The 25154-nt window shown below is 43.0% G+C and overlaps 1 protein-coding gene across 1 annotated transcript in view; it reads right to left on the reverse strand.

The window, feature by feature from the left end:
- adamtsl2 (ADAMTS-like 2) overlaps positions 1-15014 on the reverse strand; it is a 39621-nt gene extending 24607 nt beyond the window's left edge. Inside the window, exons 1-2 of the mRNA XM_069169346.1 lie at positions 14804-15014; positions 3237-3342 (exon numbers count right to left, since the gene is read on the reverse strand). Coding sequence (XP_069025447.1) covers positions 3237-3341 — 105 coding nt within the window. The 5' untranslated portion in view covers position 3342; positions 14804-15014. The remainder of the gene's footprint in view (positions 1-3236; positions 3343-14803) is intronic.
- Positions 15015-25154: the final 10140 nt, after the last annotated feature.

A 25154-nucleotide genomic window follows, 5' to 3' on the forward strand; every position in this document is an offset into this window, starting at 1 on the left:
TATTTATTATAGTACAAAACAGCATCACAATTAATAAACGTGAGGAACTGGAGCAGAGAGAATTGTAAAAAGGTCTGAATAAATTACAGGAGCACAAACTCATTGAATCATATGTGCTACACACTATTTTCACTTTCAAGTTTTTAGTCTTTTTCAGTGAAAAAGTTGGTAATTGTTAAATTAAACGCACCGACTAACAAACACTATCTTTCCAATAATACCAGTTGTTTATCTGTGACAAAGAAATATAATGATTCACATTTAATCCTGTTTCCAATCTGCATGCAGCTCAGTGTCCATCTCCACTCTCACTACTACTGGTTTGAATTATTCATGAACTCGTTATTGCATAAAAATGAAACATCACAAGAAAGAGTGGAACTGGATCTTTGTAAAGTCAAAGTAATCATGTTATGAGGAAATATTAAGGATCTCTAATGTCTTCACGAAGTCCTGATCGCTTCACAACGTACAATACATCAAAATAAACAGCTGATGATATTGGTTGTTTATTATTGTTTGCATGACACAGCATTGTCGAATTATACATTTTTTGAATCACAGCTAATTTTTTTTATCTCTAGCATCGGAAAAAATGAGAATAATTTGTCATAATTTACCACTGTTGTTTAATGATATTTTAATCTATTTTCTTTGTATATATAATAGATTTTTTACAAGTTTTTTTAAAATATATATTTCATAAATATTCTACCTCTATTTCTTTCAGTTTATTGGTTTTATCCTGTATCTTTCCATGCTCCTGTAGGGAAAACATTTCCCCTTGCAGGATCAATAAAGTCTCTCTCTGTGTCTCTTTGTCTCTCTCTACCTCTCTCTCTCTCTCTCTCTCTCTCTCTCTCTCTCTCTCTCTCTCTCTCTCTCTCTCGCTCTCTCTATCTAATGTGGTGACCTTATTGCTACGTGATTAGTAGCCATATCACCTGGCTCATACTTTTCCCCTTGATATAAAGACTAATATAACATATTAGAAAATACAAAATCAGTAAGTATTATCACATCAAATGATGGAAGGTCTGGATAGTCTTGACTGTTATGAGAAAAAAAACAAATATAACAAGTATGGATAGCCCTTAGTCACCAAAATAAGAGCTTAGAAATAAAGGTAGTGAAATTACCCTGAAAAGGATTAAGTAAGCTCTGCTTTACTAAAGCATTTTTTTTGTGTGTTTGCTGATAATTGTGGGATAGTTAGAGCTAGATCCAGTTTAAGCAAAACATTGTGCTGCAGCCATCTCCAGATCACATTTAGCTGAATCTGTCCACCAAATGCTAAATGCTCTTCATGAGTAAAATAGTTCACAAAGGTAATATAATACCCTGCCCTGGGCAACAGTCCACCAATATGTATCACAACACAAGTTAAGAGAGTAGGTACCAAGGTATTATATTACCTTTGTGAACTATTTTACTCATGAAGAGCATTTAGCATTTGGTGGACAGATTCAGCTAAATGTGATCTGGAGATGGCTGCAGCACAATGTTTTGCTTAAACTGGATCTAGCTCTAACTATCCCACAATTATCAGCAAACACAAAAACAAAATGCTTTCAGGATTGTTCAGTTCATGGAGAGACTGCAGTCTGTCTGTGAACAAACAAATGCGTGGGTTGAAGTGATACCCTGCTTCCACAGATATCTATCTGGTGTATTTGCTGAGAATACATGTCGAGGTGATGTTTGTAAGTAGGCGTTGTTGCTCCACCTCATTCTATATTGTTAATGTTGTACTTCACACAATAATTGTTGTACCACCCAATTTTCAAAAAAGTCGGGACGCTGTGTAAAAGGTAAATAAAAACAGAAATCTGTGATTTGCAAATCATGTAAACCCATATATGACTTAAACTGTTGAAGGATCAATACTGGCCCCAGTGCAGCTGCATTACCTGCATGTATGGAAGTTATGCAATTATACCCAAAGACACTTTGTCATGTGGAATGGAGGATGCTGGGAATAAACCGAGAACTCGCTGTGCCATCAAAGGCAGAGCCAACTTGAAGTGTGTCACACACTTTGGTAGTTTGTTTTCCAAAAGAGTACGTCTCACTTATGAGGTATTTCACATTTGTACTAAATGTCTGAGCTCTTCAGTTTGTAATTCATAACTTGAACCATCAGGTTCGACCCGACCACGTCGACAGGCTCAGGGTATTTCATAATTTCAGAGGGTTTGAGAAGCGGCAGATCTCTCTCACTGCCTGTGTAATGTGTGCCTTGCAAACTTGATTTTCCTTTTAGCTCTATATGAACAGAGCAGCTACACAGCCTGCATGAGATCCCCATTTCATGCACGAGTCATGCCTTGTGTCATGCATCCTCTATAGGCGTGACATGTACTTTTCACACGCAACGTGAGCAGTTCCCAGCAAAATACAGGAGGAACAGATCTTTTCTCAGACAGTAGAAACACAGTGTAGGTTTTAACCATATTGTGGCAATAATCTAACAGGTGAAAGCTAGTATTTTTTCGTTGTGGCCACCCTTTATCCCATCTTACCTGTTTATCTTGAAAAAAGTACGTGACTACTTTCTGGTTATAACTCCTTTTCAGACCTAAAACATCAAATTTTGAAGATAGATATTGTAGAGTTGCACAAAACATTGTTTGTTGGGGCAACTAGTGTGAGCATGAATGATTTAAAATGCTCTATGGAGAGATTAGCGTTCAGTCCATTCAAGGTCACACGGGGATTCGCCAAGTCTGGCATCAACAGCTTGTACTCTTTGCAGCAAAAGCTCTTCCTCAGTCAGCAGTAGATCAGCAGGTTCACATATTACGTATTGTTTCAGGACAGTCCTGTTGTCTTTCCGGTTCTACAACTTACTTTTAGACATTCCACGCTACATATGTCCAGTCAGACTCAAAGACTTTTAAATTGAGTCCTGTAAAGCAACAGGGAGCTCAAGCTTTTCGTCCTGACACAGTGATATGTGACACTCCTTGTTTCCCCAAATCTCTACAATGAAATTGACATGACCAACAATAGCTCCAATAAATGTGAAATAAGACAGGTTTAAATACCAAAATTGTCCTTTAAGCGACTTCAAATACTTGTTGACCACCAAATAGCCCAGAGGTTAAAGGCATTTTTTGCTCTCTAAAGAGCAAAATTCAGCACAGTTTTAATTAATAATTTTTTAACCCCTAATTACCTAACTATGTCAGGTGTTTTACTAACATAAGCAAAGCCTTTCCATTAATGTTATGTACCTGCAACCCCCTGCTGGACAGGTTTCCCACAGACACCGCCAGCGTCAGGAAGCCCAGCAGGAACACGCCCGTCTCACCGCACTGCTCCCGTGACCACACTCTCATCCTGATCAATCAGAGAGAGAAAGAAAGAAAGAGAAAGAGGCTTAATATGTGTACAAAAACATACGGTTAAAGAGACCATTCTGGTAAAGAGTTTGTTCGGCCTTTGCTGCAGCATCTTGGCGTGTGCCAGTGCACCAAATGTGACCTCAATCAGCTCCAGCAGGCACTGCTCTATTACTGATTACTGGCATTTGTGCAGAATGTATGAAGCTTATTACTATTTAGTTTCTGGCAAAAAATGCAGAACATCTCTTTTGATTTAGGAAAATGTACTACAACTAAGATTTCCAAAGAAAAACCTCAAGAAAAAGGTTTTGGATACTGTGACGTTACACTGCAATGCTTCTGCCTAAATCTGAAAGACAATTAACTGTCAGAAATCAAAAGACATTACACCCAGACCAACACAGCAGCCAGTGTCGTGATTAATAGAGGGTATTAGGGCCAGAAACCTGTCTGTGTATCTAGATGGAGGAACCCAATGATGAGTCTTTAACAGAGACTGAAGGCTATGAAGGGAAATATCATGACCGCTAATGACTTCTTGTGGCCAGGTTATGTGAACTGTGGATAAAAGCCTTTTGCCGAGACGTGTGGGTGTCTTTTCACGTCTTTTCATTCTCAAAATCAAAGCTTCTCAGCTTCCAAACCCACAGAAGTGCCTGAAGTTGGATTTTTTTTTTTAGTTCATGAAAACACATTTGTGGTCATAATATTTCCTCTTTGACTCTCCAGTGAAATCCCTGACTTCTGAGAACATCTGTGGTTGTTTAGGGCCGTACATGAAGTGCTTTCTTTTACCTTTGCAGAGAGAGGAGGGTGTTTGACAGGAAATCACAACAGAGCTGATCCAAGATTCAACAGCACATAGAAGCAATTAGAGAGACTTTCAACCAGCAGATAATAAATATACACCCAACACTAACTGGGGTACACAAGATTATGTTCAAACCTTTCCTAAAAAGTACACTGGGGAACACACACTTATTTGTTATCTTACTGAGAGTTAGATAATAAAATTATTACCACTCTATAATTAATGTCATATGCATTAATTGCATATTAATATGGATTAATTGTAGCGCTTGAGTAAGTATTGTTAACCTAGTTTTGCATAAAGACTGGAAATAGAGGGAAAGAAATAGCCTGACTCTGTCCAAAATTCCTGAAGCTCTCTAATTAATTTTAGATTGTTTGTTCTATGTTGGGCAATATGACCTATAACTAGTATGAATAATTGTGTATCGTGACACACAGTATGTATCTCAATATTTTGAAATCTCCTCTGAAGCCTTTCATAATTGCAATAGTTTTACCCCTTCGAAGCATATGCTTATACCAGTATGATTCAAGCAGTCCATGCAAAATATGCCTGCATTAACGTTGTTTATGTTTTTTCATGCTTTTATTCATTAGTGGTTTCCATTGGAACAATTAGCATGCCAGAAGGGGGAAAAAAAATCACAACTACCGTCTGAGCTATACAAAACAGTTTCTTTTCATTGCTGTTTATTGTTAGCCTGGAGCGAACCGGACCCAATTTCACTGTGTGAATATATATGTCTGTCACTCTCCATAGAGAATCGTTTGCAGACGTTCCATCCTACCGGGCATACACCTCAGGTTCATTTTAACCAATGAGCTCGTGCCGAAACCGGCCGATGCTCTGCCACCACCAAAGTGTTTTTTCCTGAGCACAGTGGTTTTTTTTTAAGTTGTTTTTAATGAACGCGAGCAGAATGAAGAGGTGCTGAACGATTATTCTGCACCAAGCGGAAACCAGGATTGACGTCACCCATTGGTTTGTGAACGGCCGTTATGAAGCCTCAAGTTCATAATTTGGCCTCAATCTAGACTCAATCTGATTGGAAACCTGACGATACTACGTCCCGCCCACCGATAGCTGTAATCTGACTGCACCACAGGCCTGTCAATCAAACAGACACGCCCCCCCAAACAGGTCTTTTTGAATCTTCTTTTCTAATGAATGAGGGATTATTTTCAGATGGACCTCCAGAAAACTAATAAGAAGGAGTGACTTTAGCTAACAACACCGAGATAACTGATGGACACATTTTATTCACTTTGGATTTGATGAGAGAAGTTGAATGGGAGTCTATGGAGCCGGAGGCTTTTTGGAGCCGACCTCTAGTGGCACTCGGTGGTGTTGCACTTTAAGACACTTCTGCATCGGCCTCATTTTTGACAGCCGGAAGGTACGAACACTTTTATATACCATCTATGTTCTGCACTGAGTGCTGAATGCTCAGCAGTTTTTTCTGGTCACCAACAGTTCACCAAGAGTTGAGCTAGTCACTGTCACCAGCCGTCCAATCACACTGAAGGAGGGGTGGTACGAAGCTGGTAAACCACTGACACTGCTCGCTGATTGGTCCGCCCTTCAGATTGGCTGTGAAAACACTAATACCAGCCGAGTTTCCAGACTGTATTCACAGCGAAGAAAACTGAAGGTGTGAGCCACAGTCGGCGCAGACAGGCTAGTTTATTTTATCCTTAGAAAGCTTTTTTTCTCAACTACCATCCCATATTTGTCCTAAAATAAATTTGCATCCTTGTTATTGGCCCCAAAGGGCGGAAGGAAGTCTTTGACCTGAAGCAAAGTCTCATTCTGGCAGCTAAAAAGGGTGTCCAGTTTGGATGTCCATGTTAGTGATCCAGTAATTTACTACATGTCAAGCATTAACAACACATAATACATTGATATCTTTGATATATTGCCCTCCCGTGGTTAGTTCCTGATGCCTCAAGCTTTTTTCCCTTACTTTTCATACTCCCTACATGGATTCTTTTCCCGTCTAACAGCAGCTTAAACGCACTTAATTAAACAGAGTTTTTAAAGCTCCTGCCTGCATTAGAGTTGTATCATCAGTGCATAAAGCTGGTATCTGAAAGATGTTCTGGATTACAGCATCATGTGAATTTTAACCCAGTATGCACTGTCAGGTTTCCAATCCCATTCCAGACATGCAGGTAAAACAATGACATGGCAGTTGAGGGGCATTTTTTCAGACAATGCATGCCGATGCCAAAACCGGCGCGCTGGCTGCAGGTATCTGAATGTGCTGGCGCTCATGGGCTGGCGCTGGCAGGTGGAGGGTGACATAGACATGCTGTTGAGAGGCCACAGGTGTTGGAGACGGGAGTTGGACAGCGGAGGGGCCCGTGTAAAAGTTAAACAAGCCCCAATGTACTGGAAGGACAGAGAGGTAAGTTTCCGAGGACTTTACACAAGTAGGCTTTTGTTGGGCTCCTCAGACTGTAAGGAAATGTAGATGCCTGTATGTAAAGGCTGACATGAACAGCCACAGGAAAAGGAGGGTCCTTGAAGGACCTTGGAGTTGTATATAAGAATTTTGTGACTTCATGAAACCTCAGATTTGTCAAAGAAATATGGCCGTTTTAAATTAACCGGTTTCATTGCCCAAAAAGTCCGTCTTACGACATAATCTAATTCTCTTATTTCAATTTGCATGTGGGAAAATACATAGCTTAAATTTATTACTGAGTCGTTTAGCTTTAAAATGTAAAGGTTTGTTAAATTTGTAACATTAGTAATTACAGAATTTCACTCAGCAAAAGCCCATTGTATTTTGAATATTCATTGTTTAGATAATAACATATAAATTAAAGAGATGACTAATTAAGATACTCCAAATATAAACAGATCAAAGCAACAAAGGGAAACAGTGTACAGTGTATTTTGTTGTATTATAGCAAAACGTGTTTGGAGTCTATAAATGTCAACGGGCCAAATACCCTGAGCCTGTCGTCTTTCAATGAACCCAATGCTTAAAGAAAGATGAAAATGTAACATATAAATGTTTGGGAAAGCCATGTTTTGATGAGTTGCAGTATTTCTCTGCATGAAGAATGTGAGCTTTAAACAAACATTTACAAGCTGTACAGTATACCCTGCTTCCATGCACAATCATATTCCTACATCCCACATACTAATCTGCAAGTGCAGCGTTGAACTGTCAGCTAGATGTTGTTGTCCCTAACAATTGACAAACATTTGTTGAATTCTCTTTCAATTTATCAAATATAAAAAACCTCAAATCCTTAAAAATTTTCAAGGGAACTCTGAATGAGTAAAAGTCAGGGGAATTGAATGATTTCTGGAGACGGTCTGTTGAACGCACACACATTTACATTCATCTACGCAGAGTTTCTAGGAAAGAGCTCAAAGCATAATCCCATATCCTCAGGTCCAGTTAGGCAGCCTTGTTAAAATAAGCAAACAGCTCGTCTCGCCCTGTTTGCAGTCTGGCTTTCTCTGGCACTAAATATTAGTGACAGGTGTCCTGAAGCAGGCGCAGCAGCACCTGGACTTCATTATCCAACCAGACACAGCTGGATCCGGGCCAGCTGCCAAACACACACACACACACACACACACACACACACACACACACACACACACACAGAGGAGACGGACACTCAGTCAGACACAGCTACACATGTGTATACACTCAGCCAGTCGCGTGACTCAGCACACACTCGCATACACGCTGGCCGTCGTGCACGCTCATGCTCAAGCTTGAGCCATGTGCACGTGCAGGTATGCAGACACACTAACATGAACACACTCAAAAACGCTCACAGTCCCTCTCTTTTTCTCCCTCTCTGCTGCTTACGTGCGTGCACACGTGCACTAACATAGACCCGAGTCGGGGCTCCAACTTGAAACTAAGGATTTGCCCTTAAATGACCCCTTGAAGATGTGGACTGGCCAAAAAGTCTCAAGGCTATTTTGCACCAGAAGCGGCTGTGACACGGACACCGGAACTGATTACTGCCATTCAAGATAATGCTCGTTATTCCATAAGATGCACTTTCGCTAAGAATTTAGATTTTTGACGGAAGGCAGATGGAGATCGCGTAAAGCTGCACAGAGCAGGAAGTCAGACAGATGAAAGCATGGAGGGTCCGATCAGTTATTAAAATAAAACATCCTGCGCTGACTATTGATTGTAAATCCGAATCTGAATTCCTTTATTGTCATTGCACAGTACAACGAAACTGAGACAAAACGCTACATCAGCGTTTACCCTCTGGTCTGTCAAGTAGGACAAAAAACAGCAAACTGTATTAACTTTATAGGCAACAGCACAAAGTAGGAAATAAGAACAATTGGCACAAAACAAAAATAAACAAATTTATGTTTACCCACTGGAAGTAAAAAGATCACTGAAAAATTATCAAATTAGAAAGTCAACCAAGTTGGGTAGACAAAACGCTTCGCTTCTGAAACGCTCCTGGTGGAGTATGAAGCCATGCAGAGAACAGACCAAAATATTGCTGCAAATTTTACAACAATCTTATCACTTTGCCACAATGTACCATCATTTTATCAAAAGGTTGTCACTTTGATGAAATGTTCTTGATTTGATTCATTGTCTTCACTTTGCACGACTGGTCTTCACTGAACCAAACTGTCCTCACTTTGCAGCAATGTCCTCACTATACTACATTGTTATCACATGACCAACATGTCCTCACTCTGCCAAAATGTCCCAATTTTCAAAGCAAGATGTCACAACAAAAACCCAAGGCACCTCAATTAAAAGCCAAGCTAAATTTTAAATGTTCACAGAAGTGGAGTCCCCTAGATTCTCAGGTCGACTATTCAATAGAATATTTCCACATTCGCTAAAAACAGACTCCTCGTACCTTCTGGTGGAAATCCTGGGAATAACTCAGAGGCTGAGGGATCTTCCAGTCACATGTCTCAAAAGCAAGTCTGAGAGGTAGGCTGGTGCAAGGCCATGTAATGATTTAAATATCGTCAAAAGAATATTTAAGACAACTCTAAAACTAATTGGCAACCAGTGCAATGACTTTGAATAAGGCAAATTATGTTCTCCCTGCTGCGTTCTGGACAAGTTGGAAGTGGCTAATATTTCTGAGATGATTAAAGGATAGTTTTGTTATATTTCGAATGAGTCTCAAAGCCAAGGTTACAGTCCAGTATAACTCTAGCATTATTATTATATATTACAATTTCTGTTTTGCCACAGTTCCGTTGCAGGAAGTTATTTGACTTCCATTCCTAGATCTCCTAGATATTATCCACAGGGCTCAAATCATCATGGGAAACAGAGATGTATAGCTGTGTGTCATCAGCATAGCTGTGGATTTCAATTTGGTGCTTTCAGAGGACATCACCATGTGGCAGCATGTAGAGATTAAGAAGGACTGGACCAAAGATCCACCCGTGTGGGACCCCCTACAATGTGTCTGTTCACTCTGAGTTGAATTCAGAGATGGCTACAAAGATAAACAACCAGACAGATAAGATTCAAACCACCTTAAAACCCTTCCGAAGAGCCCAACCAAGTTCTCGAGCCTATGTAACAGGATGTCATGATCGACAGAAACAAAAGCCATACCAATGACTGATAGCCTTTATGAGTTTATTTATGAGTATTTTATGAGTTTATCAGGCTGTCAATGGTTGAAAAGAGGACTCTAGGTTTGTTTTGGTTCCTGTTGATCAGATTAGAGAAGTGGGCTTGTCTGGCATTTCTCAGGGCTCTATTATATTTCAAAAGGTGGTCAGGGAAAATGTCAAAGTTTACTTTTTCTCCAACTGTGCCCAGCTTTTCAATATTTACTTTTAAGTGTGTTGAGGCCCTTTACTGACAACAATCAGTAACAAGTCAGGGTCTGCACAGCATGCTGTACGTTGGTGGATAGCCCCCGTTTATTGGGATGGATCCCGTCCCATTTGAAGAGACTAGTGCAGTCCCAAAGCTAGTTCAAATTGTCGATAAAACCCGTTTTGCAAATTCTGCTGGTGCTCAGACTCTTGGTGGGTTGTGCCATTAGTCCCCACATGAACGAAATGAATAGAAGTCGGACTTGAAGGCGAGCTGAGAACAGGGACCTTTGGTCTGGTTTCAGTACAAACCTTTCGGTTCATCGGCGTCGATGAGCCGTCAGTGGTGTTGTGGCATCTCGGTCCGGGGCGGTAGTGTTGGTTCCAACTGCCCCTTCGGCAAAGTGGCGTTGAGCATGGAAAACAGCCAGGGTATGTTGACTGCTGAATCCGACACAATCGGGCATATCAGGGAGGTTGCCAATCGGCCGCCACAGCCAAAGGAGGTCGTTACTGCAAGGGGCTTTGCCTGGGCCGTAGCAACAGCAGAAGACTCCATGTTGAGTTTAGTTTTTTCTTGGAGCTCAGCTTTTAAAAGGCAACGCTTTTGTTCAGGTTCGAGAAGGTAAGGCAGAGTTGACACTCAGATTCACACTTGGCCATCGCACATACAGTCAGTCCGTTAAAAAGTTAAAAACCCATCAAAGCAAATTAAAGTGAGAAAGCAACCAGTGAGTTAAAACTGGGTTTTAAAATCGATTAAAACTAAAAACACTGAAAATCACAGTCCCTCACTCATGCAGTATGTGGGGAGAAAGTGGCCACCACAAGCACTTGCTAAAGTGTTTCTCAAGGCTTGAAATCCAGATGTCTGATCACAAAAGTCAATGGAGAGTTAAAAGACACGGTTAAAACCAACTAGATTCCTCAAAGTGGATTGTTAAAATGTAGTTTAAAACTGGAGTATAAACTCACTAAAAGTGACCACATAGCTAAAAACACACCTCAGCTTGAGTAGGAAGTCAAGGAAGTCCATGGTACTATTCGGTTTGCTGGGCTCCAGACGTCCAATGATGAAAATCTTTGCTTGATGACAGTATGAAAGTGAAACAACACAAATTCCAAAGGTAAACCACAGAATCAGGACAAGAAAACTAGATGAAATAACCATTAAAAGCAGAGCTTGGAGCGGGCTGATGGGAACGCCGACACATGCAGACCCCACACCTCCCCGACACCTCCCTCACACCTCCCCACCAAGATCTCGTGTTCGCCTTTCAAAAATGTCCTCACTATGCTACAATGGTCCTCACATAGGTAGAAGTAGAAGAGCACACATGCTCAAGAACCCAATCCATTTCATGCTTTGTACAGATTACTCCAGCTCTCACACACACACACACACACACACACACACACACACACACACACACACACACACACACACACACACACACACACACACACACACATTCTCAATCGGCCTTTTGCTGTTCAGACACAGCCATCCTCTTGTTTCCCTGCCGGCGGGGCAGTGCAGGTACAGAGGACAAAAGTAAACACAGTCCCCTCGTCCTCCCCGTCTCCCCTTCCCTCGCTGCTGCTCCGTCCCCACCCCGACGGCCCCCTGGGGCCCCTCGCCTCTCTGTCTTGTTGTTGTAGCGCTGGCAGCCTCAGACAGCAGAGGTTGAACTGGAGCCGAGCGATCAGACCAATATATCAGCCCAACACTGGACATTTATTATCTAATACTGGATCTCATCCAGGCACCTTTGGGCACCTGTAATATGAATATTATACAATTTAAATGAAATTATTTGACGGTAGTGTTGAATTTATGCTCTGTCAGCTTGTGATAGCAGTTGTTTACAAAACTGTACTAATGTTTTGTACATTTACAGCGCCACAATAATATCATCACATCTTTTAGAAAACAGAGAATGACACTGTTGGAGTCTTTCAAGATGGAAAAAGATGTGAATGGACAATGGACCTTAACCTGACACTAAAAAAAGTCATTTTGAATGAATCGCTAGCAGCAGTAGGCATCTGAGACGGCTCTAAAGCCCAATGTGCTGGTCCACACTCCATCTCCTCTTCAAACTAGACACATACACAACAATACACCACTATGCTCACCATACATGCTGTAGTTCGTGCTCTGCAGCAAGCACTCCAGTCAAAGTAAAACCAGGCAAATCTTTATACACCTCTGATCATTCGGGGCTGTTTAAATAGAGTAATAAGAATGTAAGTTGCCTGAGGAGTGCCTCTATTTTGAATCTTGCTACTGTGCATGTCTTGATAGGGTGGCATTCCCAAAGGAGGAACAATGGCTGTTTGTTGACATATTTCCAACGGAGAAACTTCATCCTATCACCCGCTGAGAAGCAGATAAATAAATATCTGTATCATGTTCCCATGAGAGCTGGACGAAAGAATATTGGTCTGCAATCATGAAAGAGTGATGCAGTTACCGCCGTGGGTTGCCGTGGTAAATAGAGTGCCTTCAAACACATTACAATTCACCTCTCTCACACACACACACACACACACACACACACACACACACACACACACACACTCACACTCGCTCACACAATACTGACAGCAAGCCATCATGGAAGGTCCTTGTCTGACCATCGGAAGCAATTTTGAATTCAAGTGTCTTGTCTCACCTCGACACAGACAGGAGGATCTGGGGTTTGAGCCACCAACCCTGCCCACTCTACCTGCTGAGCCAGAGCCTGCTGGGTAAGCTTTGCTTCAGATTTAGTGTTGGGTCTACAGCAAAGCCAGACAAAATGTGTGATATGTGTCCCAATTCATAAGAGGCTCACACCACCACACACTAAGGTGCATAAAGCACTGCAAAGGTCACGCAGTGGCTCAAGTGTTGGCAAAGTCATCACACGACAGGACGGGTATTTTTTTTTATACCTATATATATATAAAAACAGATATCTATAGTGCCTAAAAACTGCAAAGTTCACATTAAAGACAGATAGAATGATGGGAAATGTTGAGGAAGCAATTGAGATTATTTTCTAGCGTATCAATCTGCATTGTGTCCCGCCTCCTGTGCGACCACCGGAGCTGATTCCTGCCACTCTACTCCATGAACGATTATCAGTTGAAGTGGCTCAACACTCTGCTGCGCTAAAGAAAAGGTGCCGCGTCTATTTTGACGGAAGCGGGACGGAGATCACGGCAATCTGCGCAGAGACGATCAGCCAGGCAGGAAGTCAGACAGGAAAGCAAAGAGCAACCGGTCAATTTTAAGAATAAAACCCCCCGTGCAGACTCCAGATCGTATATCACATCATTAAGTCAACATCCCTGGTCTTTCCAGTAGGACATTCACTGGGTTCTCCTCCTGCTACAGGCACTGTGTGTGAAATAGTAATGGAATAATTATGAGAATTAATGGGTTTTTTTTAGCAATTCAAACAGCAAACAATATTAACTTTGTCTGTAGGGTTAGCACAAAGTAAGAAATATGAACAATAAACACAAAATGGACAAAAAAGAAAAAAATGACCCCGTAGAAGTGCAAAAATCGGGGCAAAAAACGACCCGAAAACGGGCAGATAAAACACACACATGATGGAACAAAACTGTTTTGCACACGCGACTTGACGGACCTGTAGCCGGTGGAAAGTGCAGGTAAGAAGTGAAGGAGAGGTCAGTGGAGTTTAGTTGCCCTTGAGGCAAACAGAAGCTGCTTAAAACTACTCACATTTGACCCACACTTTGGATCTTCGCAGCTGACTTTCCCAGGAAATACATTTTTCTCAAGCAGGTTTCGCAAAGGCAAAAGGAAGGACTTCACGTCGGGACTACCAGGGTAACTCGTGGTCCTAATAAACTGGTAACAAAGTGTTACATGTGATGGAAGGTTAAAAGTAACCATGTTTAAAAAAAAAAAAAAACTTCACCAAATCAGTGATTTTAGATATTTAATAAATAATTAATGATAAAAATCAAGGTGGAACCCTCAAATGACTCCTAACTCTACTAATGACCTTAAATGCTTCATGTTAGCTACAGGAATCTTTTTTTTTTTTTATAAGTAGATATCACTATTCTAAACTATTAAAACAAAGTCCTGTAATTATTGAAAATGAACTGCAACAAACCAAATATGGGCAAATTTTATTTCTGAAATTCTCTGCAGCAGCTTAGAGCCACAAAACCCAGAATCTACAGTTTGACAAGTAGCACTGGCACGAATGTGAGCCTCTACCTTGCCAGTTTACACACACATACTCACACACACATTTCCCAACAGCTGACAAGTTTCCAGACAGGCCGCGGCCTCGCCATTAATACACACACACACACACACACACACACACACACACACACACACACACACACACACACACATGCTCACACAAAAACACACACTCCTCTGAAAGAGAGTCAGCATTATTTTGTGAATTTGTTTTGGTCTGGTGCAAAACACAAGTCTCATTGGCTCTTCTGTACCTCGTAAACACACACACACACACACACACACACACACACACACACACACACACACACACACACACACACACACACACACACACACACACACACACACACACACAGAGAGAGAGCAGTGGCAAACCACACCAGCACATGCAGACATGCAGAGAGCCAACACTTTGACACACACAAGCACATGCACACACCCAAAATCAGCAAGTACACAACACACAAACTCTAACAAATATACACACTCTCACACTCAAACACAGCATGCACACACACACACACACACACACACACACACACAAACATATACACACACTTACATACACGCAAAGGAGCTTTCAAATATTTACCCACTCACCTCGCCTGCAGCAGTCCAAGGGCGTCTCGTTCTGTATTGAGGATGTCGCTCAGTGTGTGTGTGTGTGTGTATGTGTGTGTGTGTGTCTGTGAATGACTGAATGTGTGTGTGTGTGTGTGTGTGTGTGTGTGTGTGTGTGTGTGTGTGTGTGTGTGTGTGTGTGTGTGTGTGTGTGTGTGTGTGTGTGTGTGTGTGTGTGTGTGTGTGTAGGGGGGGTAAGTGTGTGTTAATGTGCCAGCAACAGCGATGGTGTGTTGTGGTGTGTTGGTGAGTGCTGCTGTCGCTGAGGAGTGAAGACAGAGAGGCAGAGAGAGTGAGGAAGGGAGGGAGGTAAGGTGTGCTCTCCCTGCATCCCTCTTCCTCCTCTTCCTCCTCCTCCTCCCCAGTCAGCAGGAGCAGCAGAGTGGCAGCAGAGGGAGAAGTTGGGAGGATCAGGAGCAACCCTCTACTTTGCAAATTCCTTCTGTCTGCCCTCGAACTTTCTCTCCGAACCTCTTGTTGGGATGAAGAGTGTCACAGGGACAGACAAATGAATAGACAAAGACAGACAGACAGACCGATTGGAGACGGCGGGGAACTCCCGATTTCCCACAGTGCTCTCCTCCCCTGGGTCCACTGCCCTTCATACTCAGCTTCAGTTTCTGGAAGTTCTCATTCATTTTCTCAGGTTGCACTGATATGGATTTTCTGTTGGAAGCTGATCTCTCCATTTCTGCCAAAATAGATACAGTTTTTTAAAATAATATTTATTTTATTGAGCACACACAAAAACATGATGCTTCTATTTTGTAGTTTAAGGACAGCTAAAAATCACAGAATTATTAGTTTAATATCTGCCCCAGTTACCAGTCAGGGCTGATTTATTGTCACTACACTTTATCCCTCAATGTAGTGACGGTGTTGACGTGAAAATGATTGGGAAACTACTTGTTTGTGTTTGTGGAAGGAACCAGGAGAATTTTTAATCAGGGATGGCAACAGCTGAACACTTTTTTTAACATTAGCAAAACACATTAAAATCTTTAATGAAATCAAATGTTGTCACGCTTTATCGTATTCAAAAATAATGACAACACGTCATGATATGTTAATGGTGGATGGCTTTGTGTCATGGACAGACTGTTGCTATGTTCCAAATGGTGTACTTGTGTACTAACACTCACTATTTTGAGTGCATCAGTGCTTTCACACTGTCAAGTACAGAAACATACAGTGCACTACAAGATGATGCACTCAAAACGGTCCAAAAAAAGAAGTGTGAAACGCTGGAAACTTTCCACCCTAAATGGTCGTCATCTTGGCTACATAGAGGAAAGGGGGCGGAGCCACTGATGTGTCTTTAAATTAAGACGTTAATTGAGCTGCAGCTGTTCCTGAACACAAAAGTGTTTCTTTTTCACTGCTGCTGCCGGACAGAAGAATCAGTGTGTTTAACAAAGGGCTCAAAAAAAGGTTAATTTCTGTGTGAAATAATGAAAGCTGCAGATATTTTGGCGAATGACAGATTCGCATGCTGGAGGTCATTTCCTTCGGTGCAGAACGGCAGAGTGTGATTTGAAACAACGATACTCTGTCAAAATTCCTGCACTACACAAGTAAGAGTCCAAACATGGAAGAGTACTATTTGTTAGTGCACTAAGTCATTTGGAAAAGAACATGTGTGTTTGTCATATCTATCCGGAGCCAAGTGACATTTGCAAATAGGTTTTGCTGCACTATCTATTATTAGCAGTGCATTTTTCCCTGGGGATTATTTATTTGATGACTCGATCAACAAGTTAAGTTGCAGGACAGGATACATGTTTGTGCCACTGATGAAAACTATACTGACTTTGTCCAAGATTTGATTGGCTGGACTAAAATAAGGTCTCCACCTACATTGACAGACACCAAAATGGTATGAATTCAAATTACTGCTAATTCTAGTTATTAAAACTACAATTCACATTCATATCATCTTTAATCATCATCATTAATTATAATATTACTATTATAATTGTGGTTGTCTTTATTTTTGGTGTGGTGTAACCTGTTGTTAAGTATGCATCTGATCAATTACCCTACACAGGTTAAACATAATACAATTATTGTAGAATATTGCGATTTTGAATCATTTCATAAGTCAGTCATAGTTCACAGAGGTGTACTCAGTTTTATTGTAGATTCTAAATATATGGGTACTGATAGTTCATCTGGTTTTGTGTATGCTCTGTTTATTGTTTCACATGAGACAGAAGTTAAGATTTAGAGTCTATCCGGAGAGGGCTAGAGTGCAGGTGATTGTAGAGAGATAGAAAGAGAGATGGTATGACTACTTTCTATTTGAACTGTGAGTTGGGAGTTTGATTGAGAATCACAACCCCAATCAAGACTGATACGACTGCTTACAGCAGGCTCATACCAGATGTGAAGATAGATTTTGGGACAGCCCTCTGTGGAATCAAAGCTGCACCTTGCTCAACATTCTGTTTGGACTTTTTGTCGGACATTTGGGGGCAAGTTGGATAAAGAGTGTGCATGGGTCAAGTGTAACCTGAGGTTATTGGGAGCTTAAGAGGGTGAAACCTTTTTGGCTGTAACTTACAGGTACAGAGAAACCCTGTGGAAACATTTGGGTCATTATAATTTAGGTTGGGAGGTTCCCTTCGTGTGTTATCTGTTTTAAACGACTCTGTAAAAAAGCTCCTGTAGGAGTTATCTTCAGCAAGAACATCTTTACATATTTGTGTATATGTTTATATATATTTAGCCACTTTGTTAAAAATTCATTTCAATTACATTTTATTTATATATATTATTTCATGGCACTTAACACATTAAAGTCCTTACAGCAGAACTTTACAGCATTATACAGAGAAACCTAACATTTCAACAATTCCTACATAAGCTAGGAGGGAAAAACTCCTCTTTAAGGGAGAAAAACCTCCAACAGAGGGAAGAAAAACTCCCTTTAACAGGAAGAAACCTCCGACAGAACGAGGCTCAGAGGTGGGCGGAGCATCTGTTAACAGAACCAGACTCAGAGGTGGGCGGAGCATCTGTTAACAGGACCAGGCTCAGAGGTGGAGAACATCTGCCTCGACCGGTTGGAGGTGAGGGGAGAGCAGAGATAGAAAAGGACAGCATAGAGATCCAAAACGTGAACTGGTGGTGGGCTGACAATCCCAGAGCAGAGACTTGCAGCTCCATGGCCGGAGACATCTGCAAAAGAAAGAACAGAAACTACGTGAGCGAGGGAACTGAATGGAGAGGCAACAAAACAATAAGCAGAAACTATTGGAGAGAAAAAGCATGAAGTTAATGAGATGTGATGGTGAGGTATGAGTGTATAGCAACTGAAAGAGTGAGAGGAAAGAAGCTCTGTGCATTAGAAGGTCCCCCAGCAGCCTTGGCCTATAACAGCATAACTAAGGGTTGGTTCAGGGCCACCTGAGACAGATATAACTACAAGTTTTATTGAAAAGGAAAGTTTTAAGTCTAATCTTAAAGCTACAGAGGGTTTCTGCCCCTCGAACTCAAACTGGGAGCTGGTTCCACAGGAGAGGAGCCTGAAAACTGAAGCTCTGCCTCCCAATCTACTTTTGGAAACTGCAAGAATCAACCCTTCCATAGTGGTATTGCCCTTATCACACTTATTACAAGGTCAAGTCCGATAGGTGACAACATACAAGGTTGGAGGTCCTGTTGGGTGCAAACGATTGAAAGCACTGTGCAACGAGCGAAACAGGAGGAAGGTACAACCCTAATGAGTAGGTAGGTAGGTAGGTAGGTAGTTACTTTATTAATCCCTGAGGGGAAATTTTTTTTGCTACAGCAGCATACAGAAGCAATAAGATAATAATATAAATAATAGAATAAAATAATAGAATAGAATAGAATAGAATAATAGAAAAGCAATAAAATAGCAGTAAATAGCAGTAAAAAATATAAAATGCACAGTATATACAGTACAGTATATATATCTATATATATTATACAAACCAAGAAACACAGTCAACAGTGTTATTGTTATGTCATGGATTTTGCCAGAGGTGAGTTATTGTACAGTCTTATTGCAGTGGGCAGGAATGATCTCCTGTATCTGTCCTTGTGACAGCGGAGCTGGAGGAGTCTTTTGGAGAAAGTGCTCCTCTGTCCCTGCAGCAGGTGGTGGAGAGGGTGGTCAGGATTATCCAATATGGATAATAGTTTGTTCAGCGTCCTCCTCTCCACCACCTTTTCCAGGCTGTCCAGTTTGCAGCCAGTGATGGAGCCGGCCTTCTTAACCAGTTTGTTAAGTCTGTTGGTGTCGCCGGCTCCAATGCTGCTCCCCCAGCAAACCACAGTGAAGTACAATGCACTGGCCACAACAGACTAGTAGAACATCTCCAACATCTTGCTGCACACATTGAAGGATCGAAGTTTCCTCAAGAAAAAGAGTCGACTCATCCCCTTCTTGTAGACAGCGTTGATGTTGGTCTTCCAGTTCAGTCTGTTGTTGATGGACACACCCAGGTACTTGTACTCCTCCACCATGTCCATCTCCTCTCCCAGAACTCTCAGCGGTTGTGGAGCCGTCGTCTTCCTCCTGAAGTCGACCACCATGTCTCTGGTCTTGGCCACATTCAGGAGCAGGTGATTTCTTCCCGCCCACTCCACAAAGTCCTCCACTACTGTCCTGTACTCATCCTCCCGTCCATCCCTTATACACCCAACCACTGCAGAGTCATCAGAGAACTTCTGCAGATGGCAGGACTCTGAGTTGGACTGGAAGTCAGTGGTGTATAAGGTGAACAGGAAGGGGGACAGAACAGTTCCCTGAGGAGCTCCAATACCACTGACCACCGTATCAGACAGCACACTGCCCAGACGGACAAACTGTGGTCTGCCTGTCAGGTAGTCAATGATCCAGGAGACGGTGGACGCGTCCACCCCCACCACCGCAGCTTCTCACTCAGCAGCAGTGGTTGGATGGTGTTGAATGCACTGGAGAAATTAAAGAAAGTGATTCTCACAGTCACCGGTTCCATCCAGGTGCGACTGAGCTCGTTGCAGCAGGTAGATGAGGGCGTCGTCCACTCCCACATGAGGCTGGTACGCAAATTGCAGAGGGTCCAGAGAAGATTTCACCAGCGGCCTGAGGTGTGCCAAGACCAGCCTCTCCAGCACCTTCATCACATGAGATGTGAGGGCAACCAGTCGGTAGTCGTTGAGGCCGGATGGAGTCGTCTTCTTAGGGACTGGAACCAGGCAGGACGTCTTCCACAGCACCAGGACTTCCTCCTGCTTCAGGCTCAGGTTGAAGAGGTGTTGTAGGACCTCAGCCAGCTGGACGGCGCAGGTCTTCAGGACCCCGGGGCCGATGCCGTCAGGCCCTGCAGCCTTGCGCTGGTGGAGTCTCTCCAGCTGTCTCCTAACCTGGCCAGTCATCACAGAGAGGGGGGGGGGGGGGTCAAGGTGTCGATGGAGGAAGAGCCCTTCGAGATTGGGGGCTCTATGCAGCTCACCAGGGGGCGCAGAGGGGGGAGGCAGCAGAAGTGTTTGGGAGGTGTAAGGTGTGGAGGAGACAGATGAGGGTGGTGAACTAAACCTGTTGAAGAAACAGTTTAGCTCATTGGACCTCTCCAGGTTCCCCCTGGTTGTTCCTTTCCAGGTTCCCCCTGATTGTCTCTCTCTCCCCTTGAACCCAGTAATCTCCTTCATACCGGTCATCACCTCCCTCACGTTGTTCTGCTGGAGTTTGGCCTCCAGCTTCCTCCTGTAGGAGTCCTTGCACTCCCTGAGCTTCTCCTTCAGGTGGCGCTGCACTCTCCTGAGCTCGTCCCTGTCCCCAGACCTGAAGGCTGCTTTCTTCTTATTAAGAAGCACCTTCAGGTCACTGGTGATCCACGGCTTATTGTTGGGGAAGCAGTGTCCAGTCCGGGATGGTACAGTGGTGTGTTCACAGAATTTGATGTATTCTGTGATACAGTCCGTCAGGCTGTTGATGTCCTCCCCATGTGGTCCACACAGCACATTCCAGTCCGTGGACTCAAAGCAGTCCTGTAGGGCGTCTTTAGCCTCCTGTGTCCACCTCCTCACAGTCCTGGTGGTCACAGGCTGCCTCTGCACCAGGGGGAACATGGGAGTCAGCAGGACCAGGTTGTGATCAGACCTACCAAGGGGGGGAAGGGCAGTAGCACTGTATGCATCCATGGCATTAACATACAGTAAGTCCAAGGTTATATTGTTCCGTGTGGGGCAGTTCACATACTGGTGCAAAGTTGGCAGTACTTTATCCAGACTGGTGTGGTTAAAGTCTCCAGTAACTGCCAAAAATGCACCGGGATGCTTAGTCTGCAGTTTAGCCACAGTGGAGTGGATGGTGTCCACTGCTGCCTCTATGTCAGCTGATGGAGGAATGTACACAGCGATGACAATGGCGGACGAGAACTCCCTCGGCAAATAATACGGGCGCATCCCCACGGCTAGAAGTTCAATGTCCGGGCTACAGAAACGTTCCTTCACATACACGTGGTCGGGATTGCACCACCTCTCGTTCACATAGACTGCAATCCCTCCACCTTTCTTCTTGCCGCTCCGAACAACGTCTCCGTCTGCCCGAACAGTCCTGAAGCCGGGTACGGCCGCGCTGTGGTCCGGGAGATGTGAGTGCAGCCATGTCTCGGTGAAACACATGATGCTGCACTCCCGGTATTCCCGCTGGGTCTTTACCAGCGCGCCGAGCTCGTCCGTCTTGTTGGCCAATGACCTCACGTTCCCCATTAAGATCGCCGGTACCGCTGGTTTATATTTCCTCCTTTCCGCCTTCAGCTTGGCTCCAGCTCTGCAACCCCACCGTCTTCTCCGAAGTTCGACGGGGATCTCAGGCCTCGCTCCGGGCAGCAGCAGTAGAGGGCTACTCAGCGTGATCAGCTGATCACGCGAGTAAACAATAACAGAGCCCCCAGCCAGAAACGTGGAAAAATTACGGTCCATTGTCTGGCCGTTTACTTAACACATGAGAGAAAGGAAAAAAAACAACTCCGAAGAGGAGAAAGGCTTAAAAAATACAAATAACAAACACACTCAGGGGGAGCTGCTGTAACAGGCTGCTGCGAGCGTGGCGCCATCTTGCATTAAGTAAGTGTTAAAAATGTTGTCGCTTGATCAAAATCAGACCCAGAGTTACACATGCCTTTATGAGCAGTGGTCCGGATGCGTCTGCGATGATTGGCGCACCTGAAACTTGAGCAGACAACTCACATTAAAGTTGGTGGCAAATTATTGGGTAACAAAAAGAAGTAGCAGGGACCCAAAGCTGGCGAGTAGGAGTGGTGGTTAGCGACGATTGTGTTCTTGTGGGCGAGAAACTTGTGCGTTTTCAACACGCTGTGAACGGGTGCATTGTCAAGTGCCATCGCGTCACAGTTCAGGTCATTTGCACTGAATGTTGAGTGTGCAGCGGAGTGCGTACAGGGAAGGTTTAAGCTGCCCCCCTTCTTGAAACACACAGAGACCAGAGGACCGAAACTAGCGTGAACGTCAACGCTTACAAGACGCGGCAGAGACTCTCCATCTGAGCTGAAAATAAATTAGTGCTCATAAATCAGGTAAATCAAATATATATGTAATATTTTTGGCTGGACCGCAACAGCAGAGCCAGAACTATAAAGCAAATATCTGAGTGAGTGAGATCAAAGTTACACTGCTGGTCGGCTGAATGCCGTGACTTCCATTTCAAATTAAAAGCCCTCCAGTTTCACAGGTTTTTACCTCGAATTGTGTTTCTTTTAGGAGCTGCAGGGGTCCTAATCAAAGAGGAAACACTGGATATTTGAACACTTTATTTGACACTTTTCAAACTATTTTGGCCACACCCAAGTTGCACGACCTGCAGTAGGCATTTAGGGAACATCTGTGTAATTGACACCCCTCTGTCAATGTGGTGCGCCGTGCTACACCGACCACCGCGAGTACATTCTCAAACTATGGGACACACTGTATGTTCTGAACAGTTTTTTTTCACATGAAATTAACACAAGTTAAAAGCTTTTTTCTTAATGAAATAGAAATAAAGAGTTCTGAGCCGGCTCCTGAGGTCAACAAGTAGTTCGAACATTTTCTGGAACTCGAGCCTTCGAGCTGCATTGATTGCTTTGTGTTTTTGTGTAAAGGCACATTTCCCCACTACGGTCGTTATAGGATTAGCCAATGAAGTTTTTACCTCAAATTCTACTTCTAAGTTCAGGTGTACTATTTCTTTAAGTGATCCGAAACACAATGAGAAATGCAGAGGAAGCCAAAACCAGATGGGAGGACGGCGATTCAGACAGAGGAATGAGAGACGAGGAAAGAAGAGTGAATGATGAGAGGAGGACGAGCAGACGTCTGAGGACCACCGTGTCTGCCCACCATGTCGTCTTCCCCCCTTTTCCCTCATCTGTCTGTCTCACTCCCTCCTGTTTTATTACAATTTCTGCTCTTCTCTCCAATGTTTTTCTCTGTCGTCTTCTGCTGTTATTTCTGACCTTTCCCTCTCCTCCGCTCCGTATGTTTCTTTCTCTCCTTTTTCTGTCACACTCTTTCATTCACTTCTCTGTTTCTACAGCTGTCTCTTTGCAGCTTCACAGCTTTGCACTTGTTCTCTGTTACTGTCTTGTCTGTTTCTCGATCTCTCATTTAATTCTGCTTGTGTCACTGAACTTTATCAGCCTGAAGCACAACATATGAGTATATAGTTGCGCATATTTTGTGGTAAAACAGTCATTCTGAAATGTTAAAGTGTCTAATTTCTAAGATTTCCTGCTGATGTGGTACACTTGGGGTTACTTGTGCACATTAACAATCCAGGTCTTCTTGTGTTTCATTACAAATTTGAAATGCACAAACATGCCTTAAGCAGCTAGCTCCTGCCTCCTGACTTTTTCTTATTCTTCATCCTTTTAATGCTTTTCTCTCACTTCCCTCTGATCTTCCTCCAATCACTTCTCTACTTCTTCTAAATTTGCTGCCGATGTGTCTGCCTTCTACTTTAGCCGCCATTCTGCTCCGTCGCCAGATTCATAAGCTGATAGAGAGTTCACAGAGGTTGCCAGACCAGAGGAATATACCCCCACACACCAACACCAATTAAAGCCCGCAAACCTCCACATGACAACTAAATAAAAGCTATTAAGAAAAGGTTTTGCACGAGGGGCTTACAACACTCCCATGGGTATGTTTTTGTGTGCCCATTTTGCAGCATGCCAAACAATGTCTGGAGTCATTAAGGTTGGCGCATGCAGACAAACGAGCAATTAAAGCAGTTATAAACACAACCGCAGAGAAAAGAAAAAAAATTAAGAAACAAAAGTTGCCCTCTTTAGCCTCACTCTGTTTCTGTGTGAAACTCAACACACTTTGATCAAAAAGTACAATCACTGCCTTGCAGATGTATTTCTCCACCAACCATTCAAGTTGCACATCCATATCTGTCCACAATCATTTAATATAGTAAAGACTTTGAGGAAATCCTTTTGTGTGTTCAGAGGCATGCCCAAAAAAGGTTTTAAAATCACATTACCATTGTGACCTGAAGGACTGGAGGGTCAGGTGCTGCTCAGCCCTCACTTGAACCCGGGAACCCCCAAGACCAGCCTCAAGTCAACAGCAGAGAAGTGTAAAGCAAAGTAAGTAAGGATGTACAGGGACGTGGCTTCAAGTCAAATTATACAAATGATTTATTTAAACTGCACTCAATATTCAAAACGGCATCAACAATCAGGCAATTTTAAGATACAAACACATTTTTAAAAATGTAGGCTATTGTCTTAAACATGCTGATTATAGCACTTGGCGTTAAAACAGTGTTAATTAACCCTATTAAAAAAAGAAGGAAAAAGATGATCAATGAGGCTGGTTAACGGTTGAGCGTTTTCCCCCACTTCACCACGTGTGCAACCACCTCCACGCACACACGCATACACACACACACCGCAGTGCTGCACACTCTTCTCATGCAATACACCGCAAACTAATTACCCCCCCCCCCTCCCCTCCCCCCAACAACTCCCCCAGGTCACTGCTTAACAAAGAAAGCACAGAAGCAGCATTAAAATCTCTTAAACAGTGGAATGCAGTGGATTCATCTAATGTGACAATGTCATACAGTGGAGAAATACAATTTCAGATTGTGATGCTAAAAGTGTTTAACAATTAGAAAAAAAAACAATAAAATATAAGTTATGGAGAAAAAACAGTCGCGATTAAAAGCCGAAGGCAAAACAGTAGCAAACTTTCCTCTGGTCTGGTCATTGGTGTAGAAGCCACAGTGCCGACGGGATCTTTTCTGTCTCCCACAATGGCCACTCAATTTAACGAAGGGGCTGTTGTTACCTCTCAGAAGGATTAT

This window comes from Embiotoca jacksoni, unplaced genomic scaffold, assembly GCF_022577435.1.
Source record: "Embiotoca jacksoni isolate LCO1_2020_lvr unplaced genomic scaffold, fEmbJac1.0.p SCAF_44, whole genome shotgun sequence".
Lineage (NCBI taxonomy): Eukaryota > Metazoa > Chordata > Actinopteri > Embiotocidae > Embiotoca > Embiotoca jacksoni.